At 43.5% G+C, this 25008-nt stretch overlaps 1 protein-coding gene across 1 annotated transcript in view; it reads left to right on the forward strand.

Annotated features, from left to right (window-relative positions):
* The window catches only part of LOC124034618 (adhesion G-protein coupled receptor V1-like), a 238960-nt gene that overhangs the window by 82604 nt on the left and 131348 nt on the right, over window positions 1-25008 (forward strand). The window contains 18 exon segments of the mRNA XM_046348031.1: window positions 185-272; window positions 1698-1776; window positions 2179-2317; window positions 2639-2780; window positions 3529-3794; window positions 8148-8323; window positions 8991-9118; window positions 9259-9440; window positions 13741-13887; window positions 14117-14197; window positions 14396-14657; window positions 20407-20529; window positions 21777-21999; window positions 22175-22379; window positions 22623-22769; window positions 23016-23271; window positions 23577-23779; window positions 24447-24623. Coding sequence (XP_046203987.1) covers window positions 185-272; window positions 1698-1776; window positions 2179-2317; window positions 2639-2780; window positions 3529-3794; window positions 8148-8323; window positions 8991-9118; window positions 9259-9440; window positions 13741-13887; window positions 14117-14197; window positions 14396-14657; window positions 20407-20529; window positions 21777-21999; window positions 22175-22379; window positions 22623-22769; window positions 23016-23271; window positions 23577-23779; window positions 24447-24623 — 3024 coding nt within the window.

The raw sequence follows: 25008 nt of genomic DNA on the forward strand, positions 1-25008 counted from the left end.
CTAACAGTAACTTACTGAATTGAAATGGAATTTAACCCAACTCTGGCCCACCCAGGAAACTTCTCTCATTTGGCTCTGTTGGTGCTCTGGAAGGCTTGTAGATGTGTATGGATATCATTGGGATTTTCATACGGTATAAATGTAGGCTACATGTTATACAAATTGTATACATTTATTTTTCCAGGATGACATCCCTGAGTTGGAGGAATTTTTCCTGGTCAACGTAACGTCTGCAGTACTCATCACCACCCTCACACCTGGCCCTAAACTAGGTACGCTGGGTTTGGCCCAAATGGACAACTATTTAAATCACAAAGCTTTCTAAATGTGCATTTTCCCACAGAGATCCTACAAATGACATTCAGTTCTACATGTAATTCTATGGGTTTTCTATTCCCTTGTGGGTTCTGTTGTCTGCCATAATTTTATGAATGGGTAACTTAAGAAAATGATGAGTAGACAGAATACTAAACAGACTGGAGAGACACAGGCCCATCTGCCAGCACTCAGTGGCTACGCTTCTTATGATTGATATCTTCCTTGAGGGGCTGTTTGGGTCGAGCTGAAAAACGCTGTCTGGTGAGAAATGGGACAGCCAAACCAAATGCTTTAAATGGCCCTCATGCAGCCTGTGCTCAGAGTGACTGACAGACAGACAGAGACGGACAGAAAGACGGAGACGGACAGAAAGACGGAGACGGACAGAGAGACAGAGGTGGACAGAGAGACGGAGACAGACAGAAAGACGGAGACGGACCGAGAGACGGAGACGGACCGAGAGACTGAGACGGACAGAGAGACAGAGACAGACAGAGACACAGACAGAGACACAGACAGACCGACAGACAGACAGACAGACAGACAGACAGACAGACAGACAGACAGACAGACAGACAGACAGACAGAGGCAGAGACACTGACAGACAGACAGGCAGACAGAGACACAGACAGACCGACACAGACAGACAGACAGACAGACAGACAGACAGACAGACAGACAGACAGACAGACAGACAGACAGACAGACAGACAGACAGACAGACAGACAGACAGACAGACAGACAGACAGACAGACAGACAGACAGACAGACAGACAGACAGACAGACACAGACACAGACACAGACACAGACACAGACAGACAGACAGCGCTACTAAGGACATTATAAATAAGTCAACACATACTCTGACTCTCAGCTGCATGTGAGAAGTGAATGTCCCTCATCTCCAGTTCTATTAGAATGGTTAACTGACAACTTCACGGAAATGATGTGCACACTTCAATGGGACTGAGGCAGTGTGCTGTTGTGAATCTGGATGGCCAGATAGCTAGCAACAATGACAAGAAGTTTTACCTTGTTCTTGATACCATGTCTTGTTTTGAGGTGTTTTGTCCTGACTAATATGGCAAAACAATCTCTAGCTAGCTAACCAACAACTGTAATGATGTATTTGAGAGACCACAGGTGCTCATTGTGCAAATTAATTTATGTTTTCAACAAACATTGGAGACTAAATATAGTTTACATGTTGTCAACCATTTAGGTCAACCACATCGGTTTTGTTGCTAAACAACCAACGTTGTAGCATTTTTCGATGCTCTGGCCCAGCTTTTCAGGTCATAGTGTTCATGCTGAAGATAATGCTAGTTTTTGAATGATAATATTACTTGAACAAGACCCTTGCCTTTCCTCTTCAGATACACATGGTTTGGTGGCAGAAATCAGCATCGGTGCCAATGATGGAATTCGAGGTGTCATTGAATGGACCAATACTAAGTAAGTGGCTCCGCCTTACATTGTCCTTTACATTGTCAGTTTTTCCTCCTGTCTTACCTCTACAACATGTAGTCTGGTTGTAGTAGACATGTAGTCTGGTCTGGTTTTGAAAGCACTACACTTGGAAACACTCTCTACACTCTGTATAATTCCCCCTCCCACTGACACTGTTGCTTGTTTGGGAAAAGCCCACACTGCTCCCCTCCATCTGTTTTTCTGTCCCCTTTCATGACTGTCAATTAATAAATCACCCAAGTCACTAAAACACAGGGATCCTTATTCTCATGTACATGTACATTTTAGTAATTTACTGAGGCAGACATTCTTATCCAGAGAGACTTACAATTAGTGCATTCAACCTCAGGTGGCAGACACTTCTGATGTTTGGCTGTGTGTTTGTAGCTTTGAGGTGAATGAGACCATGGGAATGCTGAACCTGGTGGTCTACAGGAGCTCAGGGACCTACGGAAACGTCTCACTCTTCTTCTACACTCAGAACCTGGAAGGTCAGCTGGGTCTGGACTACAACGCCACACCATCGGTGAGGCCACGCCCCTAACACACTAAACCGCCAATCAGAGTTCTTAAATTATGTATGGCCAGGGGCGTGCTCAGCAAGACACATTGTTTTGGAACGTTCAGATATAAAATATGCTATGTAGAACAAACATGCCTCTCTGACGTACACTGTATTCGTGGTATTTCCATCTGCAGCGTTTGACAACTTTTGGCTATTGAACATGGCCCAGGAGTTTTCTCTGACCAGGTGATCTGACCTGGGAAAACTCTGGGCCCCAACAATGAGACTAAACACATCATGCTCTATTGTGAGTTCATGCAGTACGTTTTGTTTGTTCTTCAGATGCTCCACTTCGCTGATGGCGAGAGGCATCAGTTTGTTGCGGTGCAGATCATTGATGACGTCATCCCAGAGGGAGCTGAAAGGTTCCAGCTCATTCTGGCTAATCCATCATCTGGGCTTAAGCTGGGAGCCAATACCACAGGTAGGATGTTCTGGAAGCCTGTAGCATCATGCACATTCACTAAACCTGTTTACAGTGGTGGAAAAAGTACCCAATTGTCATATTTCAGTAAAAGTAAAGATACCTTCATAGTAAAAGTGAAAGTCACCCAATAAAATACTACTTGAGTAAAAGTCTAAAAGTATTTGGTTTAAAGATGCTTAAGTATTAAAAGTAAATGTAATTTCTCAAATATACTTAAGTATCAAAAGTATACATATTTTCTGCACAGACTGCACCATTTCCTTGTTGTTTTTTAAAATTTACAGATAGCCAGGGGCACACGCCAACACTCTGACACATTATAAATTAAGCATTTGTGTTTAGTGAGACTGCCAGATCAGAGGCAAAAGGGATGACCAGGGATGTTTTCTTGATAAGTGCATGAATTTGACAATTTTCCTGTCCTGCTAAGCATTAGAAATGTAAGGAGTCCTTTTGGGTGTCAGGGAAAATGTAGGGAGTAAAAAGTACATTATTTTCTTTAGGAGTAAAGTAAAAGTTATCAAAAATATAAAAAGTAAACTACAGATAAGTCTTACTTTAAAGTATTTTTACGTAAGTACTCTACACCACTTCCTGTTTTATATTTATATATTACTTTTTGTAAAGTCTACGTCAGTGTTTCCCAACTCCTTTTTGTTGTAACCCTGGACAAACATACCTGACTACGTACCTGTGGTTTCAGACATGAAATATGTGCTTTCCCTTTCTCCCCTGTCGCCTATAGCAACGGTGAACATCTTGGCCAGCGACGATGGCCACGGTGTCATATCCTTCAACAGCAGCCAGCCCTTCCTGCTGAGGGAGCCTACGTCGCTGTCCGGGCTCGGGGAGAGCGTTGCCACCCTGTACGTTGTGCGTGACCCACCCCAGGGCACCTTCGGCACCGTCACTGTCCAGTTCACCATTACACACGCCAACGGAACACTGGCCCAGGACGATCTCACACCCTGGCAGGGCGTTGTGGTGCTGGAGGACGGAGGCAAGTTCAAGGTCAGTGGGATCAAAGCAAAACATTTCAGCGGCCCCTCTATTGACAGCTGAGAGAAAAACATAAATGTTTAAGTTTTAGAGCAATTCTACACATTTTGCCATGGGGCGGAGAAAATATTTAGCAATTTTACAGCTACTTTTCTGCAGTAATACACATTTTGTGGAGAGAAATGTTTTTAAAATTACTAACAAAATCAACTTTTTAGCTGACATTGGCAAATTGAGTGACTGACATAACAAGAGAAATATTTCAAATATTGCACCTTGGGTATTCTACTATTCTAAATTTCAACAGGAAGTTGAGAAGCCGACTGGATTCCAAAAAAAAAATATTTTGTGGAAATTGATGTGTGGACCAACAAAAATCCCCCAGTTGCCCATCCCGGGTATAGATACAGGAGAACTGATTGAACTGTGGAACTGAATAGATTGAAGAATTATATTGAATAATTAATTTATTTGATTGATGATATATATTTTGGGTAATTAAATGAATTGACTGAAGATATATATTGGATAATTCAATGAATTGATTGAAGATATATATTGGATTATTCAATGAATTGATTGAAGATATATATTGGATAATTCAATTAATAGATTGAAGATATATATTGGATAATTGATTGAATAGATTGAATATATATGATGCATAATTAAATGAATTGATTGAATATATATATTGGATAGTTAAATTAATTGATTGAAGATATATATTAGATAATTCAATCAATTGATTGAAGATATATATTGGAGGCTTGATTTAATAGATTGAATAGATTCAATATAAATATTGGATAATTGATTGAATGAATTGAAGACAAATATTGGATAATTGACTGAAAATATATATTGGATAATTGATTGAATAAATTGACGATATCTATTGGATAATTTTTTGAAAATATTGAAGATATATATTAAATAATTAATTGAATAAATTGAAGAAAAATATTGGATAATTGATTGAAAATATTTATTGGATAATTGATTGAAGATATTTATTGGATAATTGATTAAAGATATACAGTATATTGGATAATTGATGGAAGATATTTATTGGATAATTGATTAAAGATATACAGTATATTGGATAATTGATTGAAAATATATATTGTATAATTGATTGAAAAGATTGAAGATATGTATTGGATAATTGAGTTAATTGATATAAAGGCAAGAGGCGTGTTATTTGGAGAATATCAAAGGCCGTTTGGTATAGACATCTTATCTTGATGTGTTTCAGTACCTTGGAAGCACAGAGGTCAGGGAAGCTATAAAGCCCTTTATATTCTCATCTCTGACGTGCTGATGATCTCTGACGTGCTGATGATCTCTGACGTGCTGATGATCTCTGATGTGTTGATGATGTCTGACGTGTTGATGATGTCTGACGTGCTGATGATCTCTGACGTGTTGATGATCTCTGACGTGCTGATGATCTCTGACGTGTTGATGATGTCTGACGTGTTGGTTGATGTTCTCTGACATGTTGGTTGATGATCTCTGACGTGCTGATGATCTCTGACGTGCTGATGATCTCTGACGTGCTGATGATCTCTGACGTGTTGATGATGTCTGACGTGCTGATGATCTCTGACGTGCTGATGATCTCTGACGTGTTGATGATCTCTGACGTGCTGATGATCTCTGACGTGTTGATGATGTCTGACGTGTTGGTTGATGTTCTCTGACATGTTGGTTGATGATCTCTGGCGTGTTGATGATGTCTGACGTGTTGATGTTCTCTGACGTGTTGGTTGATGTTCTCTGACATGTTGGTTGATGATGTCTGACGTGTTGATGTTCTCTGACGTGTTGGTTGATGTTCTCTGACATGTTGGTTGATGATCTCTGACGTGTTGATGTTCTCTGACATGTTGGTTGATGTTCTCTGACATGTTGGTTGATGTTCTCTGACATGTTGGTTGATGTTCTCTGACGTGTTGGTTGATGTTCTCTGACATGTTGGTTGATGAATCTCTGACGTGTTGGTTGATGTTCTCTGACGTGTTGGTTGATGATCTCTGACGTGTTGGTTGATGAATCTCTGACGTGTTGGTTGATGATCTCTGACGTGTTGGTTGATGTTCTCTGACGTGTTGGTTGATGTTCTCTGGCGTGTTGGTTGATGAATCTCTGACGTGTTGGTTGATGTTCTCTGGCGTGTTGGTTGATGAATCTCTGACGTGTTGGTTGATGAATCTCTGACATGTTGGTTGATGTTCTCTGACATGTTGGTTGATGTTCTCTGGCGTGTTGGTTGATGAATCTCTGACGTGTTGGTTGATGAATCTCTGACATGTTGGTTGATGTTCTCTGACTGACATGTTGGTTGATGTTCTCTGGCGTGTTGGTTGATGAATCTCTGACGTGTTGGTTGATGAGTCTCTGACGTGTTGGTTGATGATCTCTGACGTGTTGGTTGATGATCTCTGACGTGTTGGTTGATGTTCTCTGACGTGTTGGTTGATGATCTCTGACGTGTTGGTTGATGATCTCTGACGTGTTGGTTGATGATCTCTGACGTGTTGGTTGATGTTCTCTGACGTGTTGGTTGATGATCTCTGACGTGTTGGTTGATGTTCTCTGACATGTTGGTTGATGTTCTCTAACGTGTTGGTTGATGAATCTCTGGCGTGTTGGTTGATGAATCTCTGACGTGTTGGTTGATGAATCTCTGACGTGTTGGTTGATGTTGACATGTTGGTTCTCTGACGTGTTGGTTGATGAATCTCTGACGTGTTGGTTGATGTTCTCTGACGTGTTGGTTGATGTTCTCTAACGTGTTGGTTGATGAATCTCTGGCGTGTTGGTTGATGAATCTCTGACGTGTTGGTTGATGAATCTCTGACATGTTGGTTGATGTTCTCTGACATGTTGGTTGATGTTCTCTGGCGTGTTGGTTGATGAATCTCTGACGTGTTGGTTGATGAGTCTCTGACGTGTTGGTTGATGATCTCTGACGTGTTGGTTGATGATCTCTGACGTGTTGGTTGATGTTCTCTGACGTGTTGGTTGATGATCTCTGACGTGTTGGTTGATGATCTCTGACGTGTTGGTTGATGTTCTCTGACGTGTTGGTTGATGATCTCTGACGTGTTGGTTGATGTTCTCTGACATGTTGGTTGATGTTCTCTAACGTGTTGGTTGATGAATCTCTGGCGTGTTGGTTGATGAATCTCTGACGTGTTGGTTGATGAATCTCTGACGTGTTGGTTGATGTTCTCTGACGTGTTGGTTGATGAATCTCTGACGTGTTGGTTGATGTTCTCTGACGTGTTGGTTGATGTTCTCTAACGTGTTGGTTGATGAATCTCTGGCGTGTTGGTTGATGAATCTCTGACGTGTTGGTTGATGAATCTCTGACATGTTGGTTGATGTTCTCTAACGTGTTGGTTGATGTTCTCTGACATGTTGGTTGATGTTCTCTGACGTGTTGGTTGATGAATCTCTGGCGTGTTGGTTGATGAATCTCTGACGTGTTGGTTGATGAATCTCTGACATGTTGGTTGATGTTCTCTAACGTGTTGGTTGATGTTCTCTGACATGTTGGTTGATGTTCTCTGACGTGTTGGTTGATGAATCTCTGGCGTGTTGGTTGATGAATCTCTGACATGTTGGTTGATGTTCTCTAACGTGTTGGTTGATGTTCTCTGACATGTTGGTTGATGTTCTCTGACGTGTTGGTTGATGAATCTCTGGCGTGTTGGTTGATGAGTCTCTGACGTGTTGGTTGATGATCTCTGACGTGTTGGTTGATGAATCTCTGACGTGTTGGTTGATGAATCTCTGACGTGTTGGTTGATGAATCTCTGACGTGTTGGTTGATTATCTCTGACGTGTTGGTTGATGTTCTCTGACGTGTTGGTTGATGTTCTCTGACGTGTTGGTTGATGTTGGTTGATGATCTCTGACGTGTTGGTTGATGATCTCTGACGTGTTGGTTGATGATCTCTGACGTGTTGGTTGATGATCTCTGACGTGTTGGTTGATGTTCTCTGACGTGTTGGTTGATGTTCTCTGACATGTTGGTTGATGTTCTCTGACGTGTTGGTTGATGATCTCTGACGTGTTGGTTGATGTTCTCTGACATGTTGGTTGATGATCTCTAACGTGTTGGTTGATGATGTCTGACGTGTTGGTTGATGAGTCTCTAACGTGTTGGTTGATGATGTCTGACGTGTTGGTTGATGAATCTCTGACGTGTTGGTTGATGATCTCTGACGTGTTGGTTGATGATCTCTGACGTGTTGGTTGATGATCTCTGACGTGTTGGTTGATTATCTCTGACGTGTTGGTTGATGTTCTCTGACATGTTGGTTGATGATCTCTGACGTGTTGACGTTGTAGACTTTGGAGATCTGGGCAGTTTTGGACGCTGAGCCTGAGGTGAACGAGACATTCACAGTGACCCTGTCCAGTCCAACTGGAGGGGCGCGGCTTGGTGACATATTCTACATAGTCATCACTGTGCTGCAAAACTCTGCCCCTCTGGGCCTCTTCCGCATCGCCTCCTCCCTCAACAGGTGAGCGAACACTGGATCACACTCACACACGCATATGCACACACATGCATTCACACATACAAACATGCACGCACACACACAAACGCTCACACAGACACGCTCACACAGACACGCTCACACAGACACGCTCACACAGACACGCTCACACAGACACGCTCACACACAAACGCTCACACAGACACGCTCACACACAAACGCTCACACAGACACGCTCACACACAAACGCTCACACAGACACGCTCACACAGACACGCTCACACACAAACGCTCACACAGACACGCTCACACACAAACGCTCACACAGACACGCTCACACAGACACGCTGACACAGACACGCTCACACACAAACGCTCACACAGACACGCTCACACACAAACGCTCACACAGACACGCTCACACAGACACGCTCACACAGACACGCTCACACAGACACGCTCACACAGACACGCTCACACACAAACGCTCACACAGACACGCTCACACACAAACGCTCACACAGACACGCTCACACAGACACGCTGACACAGACACGCTCACACACAAACGCTCACACAGACACGCTCACACACAAACGCTCACACAGACACGCTCACACAGACACGCTCACACAGACACGCTCACACAGACACGCTCACACACGTCACACATGTACATCTATCTCTGCAGGACTGACAGCTCTGTGGTGGGGAAGGAGGGCGGTAGGACCGTGTTCTTGACTGTGTCCCGCATTAAAGGTCTGGAGGCAGCGGTCAGTGTGGAGTGGGAGACTCAGTCGGACACAGCTGTTGCCGTGGGTAAGATGGGCTAGGTACTTCATTTCTGCACTCAGTTAATGTCATATGCCCTCAGTAGAAAATATAGTGGTAATTTCAGTTCCAGGTCTGTATTCATATGTTCACCATGATATACAGTGATTATACTAGTCAATTTTCAGAGGGGACTCTTCCAGTGATGGCAGTGTATCAGATCTTCCCAGAGACCCCCACCTCAGGCTGGTGTTCCCTGGCTGGTGGTGCCTCTCCTCTGGCCATGAGGCTAGACAGGCCCTCAGCTGGAGGCTCCACCCAGACCCACGCCACTCTTTACAGGTGGCAGGGGGTGTTGGTGCCTATACAGGTAATCTAGTGATGAATCTAAACAGTATCCTATAGCCCAATTCCATATCGACGCCTAGACCCTACACCCTAAGCAGGTGGAGATCGGAGAGGATGTGGCAGCGATAAGTAATATGGTAATTGGCTAAGCAATATGCTGCATATTTACCTCTTTTAGGCTAAACAAAAATATCCATCTTGACCCCTGATAGGCTAAGCAATTATCTCCGTATTGACCTCTGATAGAACTTATTGCATAGCTTATCTTGGCCTCTTATAGGCTTAGCTATAAGCTCCATCTTGGCCTCTGCTAGGCTAAGCTACATAGGTACTTATGTACATTGAACTATATACAGTGCTTTCAGAAAGTATTCATATCCCTTGACTTTTTTTCTCACCCGTCTATACACAATTCTCCATGACAAAGTGAAAACATATTTCTAGAAATGTTTGCAAAATAATTGAAAATGAAATACAGAAATATATAATTTACATAAGTATTCACACCCTGAGTCAAAACATGTTAGTGTCACGCCCTGTAATGAGATATCTCTGTTTTCTTTATATTTTGGTTAGGACAGGGTGTGACTAGGGTGGGTACGCTAGTTTTTGTATTGTCTAGGGTTTTTTGTATGTCTAGGGTTTTTGTAGGTCCAGGTGATTTGTATGTCAATGGTGGCCTGATATGGTTCCCAATCAGAGGGAGCTGTTTATCGTTGTCTCTGATTGGGGATCATATATAGGTAGCCATTTCTCTTTGGTGTTTGTGGGATCTTGACTATGTGTAGTTGTCAGCACTCGTTTGTATAGCTTCACGGATCATTTTGTTATTTTGTTAGTTTGTTCAGTGTTCATTATTTAAATCAATAAGAATGTACGTATACCACGCTGCGCCTTGGTCCGATCTTTATAACGAACGTGACAGAAGATCCCACCAAAAATGGACCAAGCAGCGTGTTCAGGAGGAATGGACCTGGGAGGAGATCCTGGACGGAGCAGGACCCTGGACGCAGGCTGGGGAGCATCGCCATTCTAAGGAGGAGATAGAGGCAGCAAAAGCGGAACGGCGATATTAGGAGGAGTTGTACCAACGAGACAAGCACGAGAGGCAGCCCCATAAAAAATCTTTGGGGGGCACACGGGGAGATTGGCTGAGTCAGGTTGGAGACCTGAGCCAACTCCTCGTGCTTATCGTGGGGAGCGTGTGACAGATCAGACACCGTGTTACGCTGTGATGCGCTCCTGGTCTCCAGTACACCTCCTTGGACCAGGATATCCTGCGCCGGCTCTGCGTACTGTGTCTCCGGTGCGTCTGCACAGCTCAGTGCGTCCTGTGCTAGCGCCCCGCACTTGCCGGGCTCAGGTGATCATCCAGCCAGGACGCATTGTGCCAGCTCTACGCTCCAGATCTCCAGTGCGCCTCCACAGTCCAGGACGTCCTGTGCCTCCTCCCCGCCCTTGCCCTGAGGTGCGTGTCTTCAGCCCGGTGCCACCTGTACCGGTCCCACGCACCAGGCCTCCAGTGCGCCTCCACAGTCCAGTACATCTTGTGCCTGCTCCCCGCACTCGACCTGAGATGCGCGTCTTCAGCCCGGTCCCACCAGCTTCCGGAGACAGTTCCCAGTCCATTTTGTTATTTTGTTCAGTGTTTCATTCTTTAAATAAATAAGAATGTACACATACCACGCTGCACCTTGGTCCGATCCTTATAACGAACGTGACAGTTAGAATAACCTTTGGCACGATTATAGCTGTGAGTCTTTCTGGGTAAGTCTATAAGAGCTTTGCACACCTGGATTGTATAATACGTACACATTTATTGTGTTATATTCTTCAAGCTCTGTCAAGTTGGTTGTTGATCATTGCTAGACAGCCATGCTCAAGTCTTGCCATGGATTTTCAAGACGATTTAAGTCAAAACTGTAACTACCCACTCAGGAACATTCAATGTTGTCTTGGGAAGCAACTACAGCATAGATTTGGCCTCATGTTTTAGGTTAATGTCCTGCGGAAAGGTAAATTTGTCTCCCATTGTCTGTTGAGAGGCAGACTGAAACAGGTTTTCCTCTAGGCTACAATTCTATATGCCATCGGAGACCATACAGCTGTAGTTTTGGCTACACAGCTGGAAATGGTTCAACTCTGACACTATCGATCACTACAGAATAAGATAAAATCTTAGAAGTATAATTACTAGTCTGCAGCTAGAAATGACGTAAATCTAGAATGAGAATACAGACAACAGCCGAAGCATCTATTCTATGAGAAGTATCCATTCTAACCACCTACAACCACAAAAGACATTGTGACTTCTGGGAAAGTTAACCAGAGACTCTGATGAACTCTACAGGATGATCGAGGATTCCAACAGAGAAGACAACAAAATACGGGCGAAAATATATAAATTGTAATTTTTCTCTAATGAGTGGCCATTCATGTGCAAAGGATGAGCATTTCAATTAATATAATTATAGACTGTGTGTAGTGAATACATTTAGTCTTTCCCGCTCTTTCTCAGTTCCCACCCCTTTCCATTTGTCTACCAGCCCGTCATATCGGCTTAGCCCACTAGGGACTTTTCTATCATTGTTAGTAACCAATATCTACTTTGTTATGTATTTTGTTATGTATTTCTGTGATTATTTATTTAGTAAATAAATAATGAAGCCAATTTGTATATTGGTGATTCATGATGGAAACTAGGGTTCGTGCAGATAACCAAGAATTTTACGATTTTTGGAATGAGACTAATGAGGTAACAATTAATAATTAATTAATAGAAGACTAATTGATAAGATGTGAAAATATCTGAAGAGTCGATTCGGGAACTAGAGATTAAAATATTTTCCTGTGGTGCCCCAACTTCCTAGTTAATTCAAGTTTGCACTATTAGTTTAATCACATAATAGTAATACACATAGATAATTTATTTGATAAAATAACAGTCTTCACAATTAATGATAGTCACAGACACGACACAGTGATGTGTTGGATTTGCCCCAAACATAACGCTTTGTATTGAGGACATAAAGTTAATTAGTTTGCCAATTCTTTTGCAGTATTACTTTAGTACCTTATTGCAAACATGATGCATGTTTTGGAGAATTTGTATTCTGTACAGGCTTCCTTCTTTTCAATTTGTCATTTAGATAGTATTGTGGAGTAACTACAATGTTGTTGACCCTCAGTTTTGTCCTATCACAGCCATTAAACTCTGTAACTTTTTAAAGTCATCATTGGCCTCATGGTGAAATTCCAGAGCGATTTGCTTCTCTCCAGCTACTAAGTTAGGAAGGATGCCAATATCATTGTAGTGCCTGAGTGTATTGAGACACCATCCAAAGTGTAATTAATAACTTTACGATGCTCAAATGGTTATTCAATATCTGCTTTTTGTTTACCAATAAGTTCCCTGGTCTTTGTGTGGCATAGGAAAACCTCCCTGGTCTTTGTGAGGCATAGGAAAACCTCCCTGGTCTTTGTGAGGCATAGGAAAACCTCCCTGGTCTTTGTGAGGCATAGGAAAACCTCCCTGGTCTTTGTGAGGCATAGGAAAACCTCCCTGGTCTTTGTGGTTGAATCTGTGCTTGAAATTCACTGCTCGACTGAGGGACCTTACAATTATCTGTATGTGTGGGGTACAGAGATGAGGTAGTCATTCAAAAATCATGTTGAATACTATTATTGCCACAGAGTGAGTCTATGCAACGTATTATGTGACTTGTTAAGCACATTTTTACTCCTGAACTTATTTATGCTTGCATAACAAAGGTGTTGAATACTTATTGACTCAACACATTTCAGCATTTCATTTTTAATACATTTCTAAACATTTCTAAAAACATAATACCACTTTGACATTATGGGTTATTGTGTGTAGGCCAGTGACACAAAATCTCAATTGAATCCATTTTTAAATTCAGGCTGAACACAAAACATGTTGGACAAAGTCAAGGGATGTGAGTAGTTACTGAAGGCACTGTAGGGACAGTAGTTGAACTATGTAGGAGGCCAGAAAGATGAAGGGAAGGAAGACATGAACAACTCACCCAGAACAGCTTTTAGAAAACTGCCTTGCTTTGTGTTGCATACACATATGCATCAGTCTATTCATAGTATATCATGATGCCTGATTGCACTATGGGGTGGCAGGTAGTCTAGTGGTTAAGAGTGTTGGGCCAGTAACCGAAAGGTTGCTGTTTAGAATCCCCGAGCCCCGAGTTCCCTTGAGCAAGGCACTTAACCCTAATTGATCCTGTATGTTGCTCTGGATAAGACCATCTGCTAAATGGCAAAAATACATATAATTCTCTCGTTTTCAGTCGGTGACGATCCAGGACCCTAGGATGTGTGTGGGTTTCTCTATGAACGGCTCTTCCTATGTAGCGATCACACATGGCGCCCTCCCGGACTCCCCTGCTGTCAACCTCAGCCTGTTCAGAGTGCAACAGAACCTCAATCTAACCCTGGTGAAGCCTGTTACCTTTTGGACTTGACTGTTGTCTTTTAATTTGTGGTCCTTATGATGTGTTTTCTGCTTGCAGACATTATGTAATATCTACATAGTAATAAATAAATCAATCACTCATTGGCCTACTGTTCCTACTGGTTAGTTCTCTTTTGACAGTCACTCCATGTCAGTGGCATTAAGTTCAGTAATATATTCATGTATATTGAACATCAAACCTTTCCCCATAGGAACAATCACTGGCTGTTGAAGCTCTTGATGTTAAACACTTCTCCATTGAAAAAAGACACTACTTGATTGCCTCAAGCCAGGTGAGTTTGTTGGTTAAAATGAACTTGTCATAACCTGTGAAACATACCTGTACAGTACAGGTGCTCCAGGACATGATATCCACATGCACACCACCACATTACGATTGTCATTCAAATCAAAACGGCCCATGGATTTTGACTTCACCACCCGGAGTTGATCTCGACTAGCTAGTAGCTAACTTGTCTTGTTTTTACCAGGTGTTCGTGTGGACCGGAAGTGTCTTGGCTCTCCATCAGAGCCTGGAGCTTCAGGGTGTCCTCAGCGTGTCTCCCTTCTCCCATGGGACCACCCTCTACCTGGTTGTCTGTATGAGGAGAAAGATGGGGGACGGCTGTGTGCTGTTCCAGTGGAGTGGAGGGCACTTCCAGAACCCTAGGCCTCTGCCTGTCAGCAGCAGAGCTCAACAAGTAGAGTCTCTCAACAAAGGAGCAGATACTCTCCTTTTGGTCATCACCGAAGGTGACCTCATGTGACCTACTCTACAAACCACATCCTCTGTATTTGTCTTTGCAATCTAAAATATTCTATGTTGACATTTTTCTACGGTGCCATTTTGTATTTATTAGTTATTCTCTGTGTGCTCTGAAGTGGCTTATGTGGTGCAGATATGGTGATGTGGCTTATGTGGTGCAGAGATGGTGACGTCGCTTATGTGGTGCAGAGATGGTGACGTCGCTTATGTGGTGCAGAGATGGTGACGTCGCTTATGTGGTGCAGAGATAGTGACGTCGCTTATGTGGTGCAGAGATGGTGACGTCGCTTATGTGGTGCAGAGATGGTGACGTCGCTTATGTGGTGCAGAGATGGTGACGTCGCTTATGTGGTGCAGAGATGGTGACGTGACTTATGTGGTGCAGAGATGGTGACGTGGCTTAGGTGGTGCAGGGATGGTAAGGTGCAGATATGATACTTACCAGGCATAGTTAATGTGTTCCCAATCCACTGTTGACAAAACATGGTTTGTGTGCACAGACAGGAGGGAGTAAGGCGACAAAAGTCCTTATGTATATTGGAGGATTGATAAAACACCACATACCACAATCCAAACAAGTGAAGTAGGTGTCTATGATGTGAGTTTCCCAAAAGGCTCAGTGTAGCAGGCCAATGGGAAACCACTCAGCATAGTAGGCCAATGGGAAACTGTTCAGTGTAGTATTTCTACAAACTTCAAAGTGTTTTCTATCCAATGGTACCAATTATATGCTTCTGGCTTCTGGGCCTGAGTAACAGGCAGTTTACTTTGGGCACGTCAGTCAGACAGGAAGTGGAGAAAAATAGACCCTAGCCTGAATACGTTTTAATGTGAGTCTGGAAGGAGAGTTTACAGTCTAACCAGACACCTAGGTATTTGTAGTTGTCCACATATTCTAAGTCAGAACCGTCCAGAGTAGTGATGCTACTTGGGCAGGAGGGTGCGGGCAGCAATTGGTTGAAGAGCATGCACTTAGTTTTACTTGCATTTAAAAGCATTTGGAGGCCACGGAAGAGTGTTGTATGGTATTGAAGCTTGTTTGGATGTTTGTAGCACAGTGTCCAAAGAAGGGCCAGATGTATACAGAATGGTGTCATCTGCGTAGAGGTGGATCAAAGAATCACCTGCAGCAAGAGCGACATCATTGATATTTACAGAGAAAAGAGTCGGCCCAAGAATTGTTCCCTGGGACAACACCCATAGAGACGGCCAGAGGTCCGGACAACAGGCCCTCCGATTTGACATACTGAACTCTGTCTGAGAAGTAGTTGGTGAACCAGGCGAGGCAGTCATTAGAGAAGCCAAGGCTATTGAGTCTGCCAATAAGAATGCGGTGATTGACGGTGAGTCGAAAGCCTTGGCCAGGCCGATGAAGACGGCTGCACAGTACTGTCTTTTAACGATGGCAGTTATGATATCGTTTAGGACGTTGAGCGTGGCTGAGGTGCATCCATGACCAGCTCTGAAACCAGATTGCATAGTGGAGAAGGTACGGTGGGATTCGAAATGTTCAGTGATCTGTTTGTTCACTTGGCTTTCATCAGCATCTGAGCAGCTAACCGATCGCTGCAGCTGTACATAGCCCATCTGAAAATAACCCACCCAATCTACCTACCTCATCCCCATATTGTTTTTATTTACTTTTCTGCTCTTTTGCACACAAGTATTTCTACTTGCACATCACCATCTGCTCATCTATCGCTCTAGTGTTAATTTGCTAAATTGTAATTACTTCGCTACTATGGCCTATTTATTGCCTTACCTCTTCACACCATTTGCACACACTGAATATAGACTTTTTCCCCCTTTTTTCCTATTGTGTTACTGACTGTACGCTTGTTTATTCCATGTGTAACTCTGTGTTGTTGTTTGTATCCCACTACTTTGCTTTATCTTGGCCAAGTCGCAGTTGTAAACGAGAACTTGTTCTCAATTTGCTTACCTGGTTAAATAAAGGTGAAATGAAAAATGTGAAAAACTTGGCTTTCGAAGACTTTAGAAAGGCAGGACAGGAAGGATATAGGTCTGTAACAGTTTGGGTCTAGAGTGACTCCCCCTTTGAAGAGGGGGACGACTGCGGCAGCTTTCCAATTTTTGGGGATCTCAGACAATACGAAAGGGATGCTGGACAGACTAGTAATAGGGGTTTCAACAATTTCAGAGGATAATTTTAGAAAGAGAGGGTCCAGATTGTCTAGCCCAGCTGATTTGTAGGGATCCAGATTTTACAGCTCTTTCAGAACATCAGCTGTCTGGATTTGGGTGAAGGAGAAGCGGGGGGGCTTGGGCAAGTTGCTGCAGAGATGTTGGCCGGGGTAGGGGTAGCCAGGTGGAAAGCATGGCCAGCCGCAGAAAAATGCTTATTGAAATTATCATAGATTTATCGGTAGTGACAGTGTTTCCTATCCTCAGTGCAGTGGGCAGCTTGGAGGAGGTGCTCTTATTCTCCATGGACTTTGCAGTGTCCCAAAACTTTTTCGAATTAATGCTACAGGATGCAAATTTCTGTTTGAAAAAGCTAGCCTTAGCTTTCCTAACTGACTGAGTATATTGGTTCCTGACTTCCTTGAAAAGTTGCATATCGCAGGGGCTATTCGATGCTAATGCAGTAACCCACCTAATGTTTTTGTGCTGGTCCAAGGGCAGTCAAGTCTGGGGTGAACCAAGTGCTATAGTTGAAGTCAGAAGTTTACATACACTTAGGTTTGAGTCATTACAACTAGTTTTTCAACCTCTCCACAAATGTCCTATTAACAAACTATAGTTTTGGCAAGTGTGTTAAGACATCTACTTTGTGAATGACACAAGTAATTTTTCTAACAATTCTTCAAACAGATTATTTCACTTATAATTCACTGTATCACAATTGCAGTGGATGCATCCAAACAGATTATTTCACTTATAATTCAGTGTATCACATTTGCAGTGGATGGATCTGAAGTTTACATACACTAAGTTGACAGTGCCTCTAAACAGCTTGGAAAATTCCAGAAAATTATGTCATGGCTTTAGAAGCTTCTGATAGGCTAATTTACATTTTTTGAGTCAAACACCTGTGGATGTATTTCAAGGTCTACCTTCAGACCAGTGCCTCTTTGCTTGACATCCTTGTTTCATCCTTGGGAGCAATTTCCAAACTCCTGAAGGTGCCACGCTCATCTGTACGACCAATAGTACGCAAGTATAAACACCATGGGACCACACAGTTGTTATACCGCTCATGAAGCAGGCGCGTTCTGTCTCATAGAGTTGAACGTACTTTGGTGCGAAAAGTGCAATCAATCCCAGAAAAACAGCAAAAGGACCTTCTGAAGATGCTGGAGGAAACCGGTACAAGTATCTATATCCACAGTAAAACGAGTCCTATATCGACATAACCTGAAAGGCCCTTCAGCAAGGAAGAAACCGCCATAAAAAGCCAGACTACAGTTTGCAACTGCACATGGGGACAAAGATGGTACTTTTTGGAAAAATGTTCTCTGGTCTGATGAAACAAAAATAGAACTATTTGGCCATAGTGACCATCGCTATGTTTGGTTGAAGAAAGGGGGATGCATGCAAGCCAAAGAACACCATCCCAACCGTGAAGCACGGGAGTGGCAGCATCATGTTGTGGGGGGTGCTTTGCTGTAGGAGGGACGAGTGAAATTCACAAAATAGATGGCATCATGAGGAAGGAAAATTATGTAAATATATTGAAGCAACATCTCAAGACATCAGTCAGGAAGTTAAAGCTTGGTCGCAAATGGGTCTTCCAAATGGACAATGACCTCATGCATACTTCCAAAGTTGTGGCAAAATGGCTTAAGGACAACAAAGTCAAGGTATTGGAGTGGCCATCACAAAGCCCTGACCTCAAGCCTATAGAAAATTTGTCGGCAGAACTAAAAAAGTGTGTGTGAGCAAGTAGGCCTACAAACCTGACTCCGTTACACCAGCTCTGTCAGGAAGAATGGGCTAAAATTCACCCAACTTATTGTGGGAAGCTTGTGGAAGGCTACCTGAAACGTTTGACCCAAGTTAAACAATTTAAAGGCAATTCTACCAAATACTTATTGAGTGTATGTTAACTTCTGACCCACTGGGAATGTGATGAAAGAAATAAAAGCTGAAATAAATCATTCTGTCTCCTATTATTTTGACATTTCACATTCTTAAAATAAAGTGGTGATCCTAACTGACCTAAGACAGGGAATGTTTACTCGAACTAAATGTCAGGAATTGTGAAAAACGGAGTTTAAATGTATCTGGCTAAGGTGTATGTAAACTTCCAACTGTATATCTGTTCTTAGTTCTACATCTTTTGAATGGGGCATGCTCTTTAAGATAGTGAAGAAAGCATTTTTTAAAAGCAACCAGGCATCCTCTACTGACGGGATGAGGTCAATATCCTTCCAGGATACCTGGGCCAGGTCGATTAAAAAGGCCTTCTTGTAGAAGTGTTTTAGAGAGCGTTTGACAGTGATGAGGGGTGGTCATTTGACCGACAACCCATTACACACGCAGGCAATGAGGCAGTGATCGCTGAGATCCTGGTTGAAGACAGCAGAGGTGTATTTAGAGGGCAAGTTGATCAGGATGATATATAAGAGGTTGCCCAATAGTTATGGATTTAGGGTTGTACCTGGTAGGTTTCTTGATCATTTGTGTGAGATGGACGGCATCTAGCTTAGATTGTAGGACGGCCGGGGTGTTAAACATGTCCCAGTTTAGGTCACCTAACAGTACAAACTCTGAAGATAGATGGGGAGCAATCAATTCACATATGGTGTTCAGGGCACAGCCCGGGGCTGAAAGGGGTCTATAACAAGCGTCAACGGTGAGAGACTAGTTTCTGGAAAGGTGGATTTTTAAAAGTAAAAGCTCAAATTGTTTGGGCACAGACCTGGATAGTAAGACAGAACTCTGCAGGCTATATCTGCAGTATATTGCAACTCCGCCCCCTTTGGCAGTTCTATCTTGTCGGAAAATGTTATAGTTAGACATTTCTGGATTTTTGGTGGCCTTCCTAAGCCAGGATTCAGACACGGCTAGGTTGGAGTGTGCTAAAGCAGCGAATAAAAGAAACTTGAGGAGGCTTCTAATGTTAACATGCATGAAACCAAGACTTTTACTGTTACAGAAGTCAACAAATGAGAGTGCCTGGGGAATGGGAGTGGTGCTGGGGGCTGCAGGGCCTGGGTTAACCTCGACATCACCAGAGGATCAGGGGAGGAGTAGGATAAGGGTACGGCTAAAGGCTATAAGAACTGGTTGTCTAGTGTGTTCGAAACGGAGAGTAAAAGGAGCAGATTCCTGGGCGAGAAAGAATAGAGTCAAGGCATAATGTACAGAAAAGTGTATGGTGGGAGGACAGGGGACGTCCGGGGGACGTTGCAACGGAAGAGCCTGTTGAAATGGAAGAGCCTGTCAATGTAGTAGGCCAATGGGAAACTTTTGAGTGTCGTAGGCCAATGGAAAACCACAGGCAGGCTCAGAGGATGTAATTTATAGTAGCTGTGGGTAGAGTGAAATAATTGAGGGCTAACATAAAGCTGTGTGTGTGTGTGTGTGTGTGTGTGTGTGTGTGTGTGTGTGTGTGTGTGTGTGTGTGTGTGTGTGTGTGTGTGTGTGTGTGTGTGTGTGTGTGTGTGTGTGTGTGTGTGTGTGTCTGTGTGTGTCTGTGTGTGTGTGTGTGTGTGTCCGTCCGCCCGTCTGTGTGTGTCCGCCCGTCTGTGTGTGTGTTCCTATCCCCAGGTTCCTCTTCCTCCTGTGAGGTGTTTGTATGGGGTTCCCAGCAGCTGTTCCCCCAGCACAGCCAGTCTATCCCCCACCCTGGCCTGGCCTCTGCCCAGCCCTTCACTCTACCCTCAGGGATCAGTGAGTACACACACACACACAATGGTGTTTGTTCTTCACTAGTTGCCTGTTTCTTGTAGCAGCAGGTCACAAATCTTGCTGCTGTGATGGTATTTCACCCAATATACATGGGAGTTTGTCAAAATTGGGTTTGGTTTTACATTCTTTGTGGGTTTGTGTAATCTTAGGGAAACATGTGTCTCTATGGTCATACATTTGGCAAGAGGTTGAAAGTGCAGCTCAGTTTCCACCTCGTTTTGTGAGCAGTGTGCACATAGCCTGTATTCTCTTGAGAGCCAGGTCTGCCTACGGCAGCCTTTCTCAATAGCAAGGCTACAGTGGTTCGTCCTTTGAAGTTCTATGGCATGCTATTCTATGTTATCCTATTCTTAATTCTATGGCATGTTATTTAAGTGTGAACCACTGGTACCATTAATGCTAGTTTGACCACCAGAGGTCATCTTTGAGAAACATTTGATAGCGTTCAACAATGGCTGTACTAGAGGGGTTCAATTGCCAGACGGGGAGGAAGGAGTCTGCTGTCCTTGTAAATAAGAATTTGTTGTTCACTGACTTGCCTAGTTAAATAAAGGTCACACTAAAAGCACAACATTTCAGCACTCTATGTTTGTAATTCTAGCCTAACCAATACCCAAACGGAGATGAAGTGAACATAACAATCTCATTGATTTATCAAGACCTGTTTCCATGCTTGTCTCAGAGCTCCGCATAAATGGTGCTAAAATAGTTGTAGGCTATTGCTTCAAATCCTATTGCTTCTAACTTCAATATGCTCTTTAAATAAATAAGACCTAAACCACGTTTAACAGCACATTACTCAACACTAGTGAGACTCATGTTGCCTAAGGTACGTCTACAGTATATCGAAAAATATGATGTGACTCTCGGCCAATAATTACATAAAGAGGATTGGAGGATATTTCTGTAATTCAGTGCTGTTTGTTCCCATAGTAATTCGTTATGGATCCATAATTAAAATAAACATCAGGATTTTGAAAGAGTATTTTTATCATTATTTTATTAATGAAAGCATAAAGATGCCATTATTAGTTACATTGTTTTAGTTTGAACGTGCAGACTGGCACTAAGAACAGAACACTACGTTTCCCTAGTCAGCGGCATTATTAGTGTAATGCACCTTACATATTTTAGAGATTATTTTGTTTTCAAATGACATAAAATGAGTGAGGGGAAAGGCCATTCTTGAACATGGAGTGAGACATTCTTACTAATTGTGTGTCTTGTAGCCCATCTCCTGCTGGCCGGGAGCAACGGCTCAGCGCTGTACACCTGGAGGTCTGACATCACGCTGTTTGCCCTGGTGCTCACGTCTCCTCCAGCCTCCAACTTCCTCTCTCTCCCTCTCCCCTACATCAACACTACTAAGAGCCTCCTAGCAGCCACCGAGCCCTCAGGCACCACTATGTATGAGCTCACCTCTGTCTCCAACCGTTCCGACTTCATACCCAGGTACAGATGTGCCCCACTGTTCCCATGGCAACCCATTACATTCAGACCAGAGGCATTGGTCATATGTTTGATCAAACTTTGAGGAAATTGGCCCTTACATCGTCACTTGTGCCTGTTGTTCTTCATTCATTCTTCAGTGGCTTTCTTCTCTGACCGTAATGCATTTCACTCTCAGCTATGGCGAGTTGCGTTTTGTGCCCGGTGACCAGGAGTTGGAGATTGCGGTGAACGTCGTCGACGACGATGTCCCAGAGGAGGACGAACAGTTCCGGGTGGTCCTGAAGAATCCCAAGGGAGGGGCTGAGATTGGCTTTGGTGGTCAGGTGACCGTGCTTATTCCAACCAATGATGACGCCCATGGAGTCATAGGCTTCACACAGGTACTCTCTGTTGTTTGTCTGGATAAGAGCGTCTGCTAAATGACTTAAATGTAAATGTAAATGTTTAACTCTGATTCACTGTCAATTTCCAAATAGGTTTCTGTTGCTTGCATTTCTATGTCTATACATACATAAATTTATAGTGCTAACGCTATATGCTCATATTTTATTTTCCAATACAGTTGAATGGTAAAAGTCTTTATGATATTACAGTGCATACTGACATTGATGCTGTCTCTCCAGGGCTCTCTATCTGTGGAAGTGGAGGAGTTGACGAAGGGCAACCCTATCTCTCTGAGTGTTGAGAGGAGGAGAGGGACCTTCAGGAGACTGACCATCCACTGGGCAGCCAACGGCAGTCTGGAAGATATCTTTCCCACGTCAGGAGTGGTGAGTCTCTCTCTTTCCATCTCTCTCTCTCTCTCTCTCTCTCTCTCTCTCTCTCTCTCTCTCTCTCTCTCTCTCTCTCTCTCTCATGGCTAACTTCCATGTGTTAGATATAGAGAAATAGAAGAGATATCAAACAACTGATGTGCCATTTCTAGTTTAGTTCATTGGTTGCAAATTAACTTCCTGGATTGGCTGAGCTACAGAGGATCAGACATCCACCCTGTTGTCCTCTACCATGTTTCTCAGGTGACGTTTTCCCAGGGCCAGATGGTGGCTACCATCAATCTGACCGTGCTAGCAGATAGCATCCCTGAGCTGAAGGAGAGGGTCACCATCACCCTGCTGGATGTCACCACGGTGGGCCTAGACCAGCACTCCAGGGGAGCGCTGATTGACCCCCAGAGAGCACAGGCCCTCCTCACCATCTTGCCCAACGGCTCACCCTACGGGTTGATAGGCTGGCACCTGGACTCCCAGTACCTCCTCACACAGGAGCCTCAGAGTAAGAAGCCCGCTGTTTGCATCGTTATACATTTATTTATACAGTGGAAAAATCATTTCTAATGTGTATAGTTAAAAATAAACCCTATTTGAAAAATGTACATTTTTAAAGCTACTGAAGTGTTTGGTTACTTGTGTAAAGTAGGTTGTCATGAGCGATCATTACTTGATTTGACAGGCACTATGATGTTGGTGTGATTCACTACTACACATTATCCAATCTGTTTCTGTCCTTGTTCAGGCTATAAGGTTTAGGTAAGTTGTCTAATGCTCCTTGTACATGTTTGTCTCTGCTTTTCACCCAAGAGAGTCCCACTAATGTCACCCTGACCATTGTGAGGGAGCAGGAGGCTTCTGGGGAGGTGGCAGTGCACTACCAGACAGGACCAGCCCTATCCAAGCCCCCTTCCAACCAGGCCAGCGCCCCACAGGACTACACACCCCGGGAGGGCACCGTCATCATGAAGGAGAACGCCACCCTTGCCCTCATCACCATCACCATACTACCGGTATGCATAGAATATAGTAGAATATATTAGAAAATGATAGAATATTACTTTATGGACAAACCATCCTCAAGACTCATCTTGGGATGACTGGGGACCGGACCCTCCTCCTCTCCGTCTCCTCTTCCACCCCAGCAGTGTAAATCTAGATTGGTTCAGCAGACCCTGTGGCTTTCTGTCTGTTCTGACTCCGTTCTGGCTACTTTTTGCTTCTTCTGGCTGCCTGTTCTGGCTGATTTCTGCCTGTTCTGGTTGCTTTCTGCCTATTCTGGCTGCTTTCTGCCTACAGCTTAGGTCCATACTAGGTCTAAAACCACCAGTGTTGGGTCTGCCACGGAGGAAACCCACTACTTATTCCCATCAGAATAGATCCATTCCTAGTAAATTGCAGTGTTGAGTGGCTATTTTAATGGTAACTACTTTCGTGTTTTGTTTAGACTGAGAGGAAGTTTTGAAAAACATGGACCGGGTTTCTATGTGTTCTGAAACTGCCAACATTCTTTAAGGTTGATTGGGGAATAAAGGCTCTTTAGAAGTGGAACATGGGAAAGATCAGTAGTTCCTGTCTGTGGGTTGGGATTTCTTTGCTCCTAATATAGCAGGCAACCATACCCCACAGCGTTGGTCAGGTCCTCCAGACCTGAGGGCTGTGTGTGTATGTATCAACCAGGATGAGGCTCCGGAGCTGGCTGAAAGTTTCCTGGTGAACATCACAGGCGTGGAACTAGTGGGGGGGTTGACGGGGGCGGCCCAGCCCAGTGTGAAGCGGCCTGGCATGGAGGTGGCTGAGGTCACCATCCAGGAGAACGATGACCCACGGGGGGTCCTGCAGTTCAACGTCTTCCAGGTAATATCTTACACTACTACCTCTACCCATATGCTACACAATTATCCTTGAATAAAACACTCCATTCCTTTATTCTCCTTGAATATGACACTCCATTCCTTAATTCTCCTTGAATATGACACTCCATTCCTTTATTCTCCTTGAATGACACACTCCATTCCTTTATTCTCCTTGAATATGACACTCCATTCCCTTTATTCTCCTTGAATATGACACTCCATTCCTTTTTTCTCCTTGAATATGACACTCCATTCCTTTATTCTCCTTGAATATGACACTCCATTCCTTTTTCTCCTTGAATATGACACTCCATTCCTTTATTCTCCTTGAATATGACACTCCATTCCCTTTATTCTCCTTGAATATGCCACTCCATTCCCTTTAT

Source organism: Oncorhynchus gorbuscha, linkage group LG04, assembly GCF_021184085.1.
Source record: "Oncorhynchus gorbuscha isolate QuinsamMale2020 ecotype Even-year linkage group LG04, OgorEven_v1.0, whole genome shotgun sequence".
In the NCBI taxonomy this organism is placed as follows: Eukaryota; Metazoa; Chordata; class Actinopteri; order Salmoniformes; family Salmonidae; genus Oncorhynchus; species Oncorhynchus gorbuscha.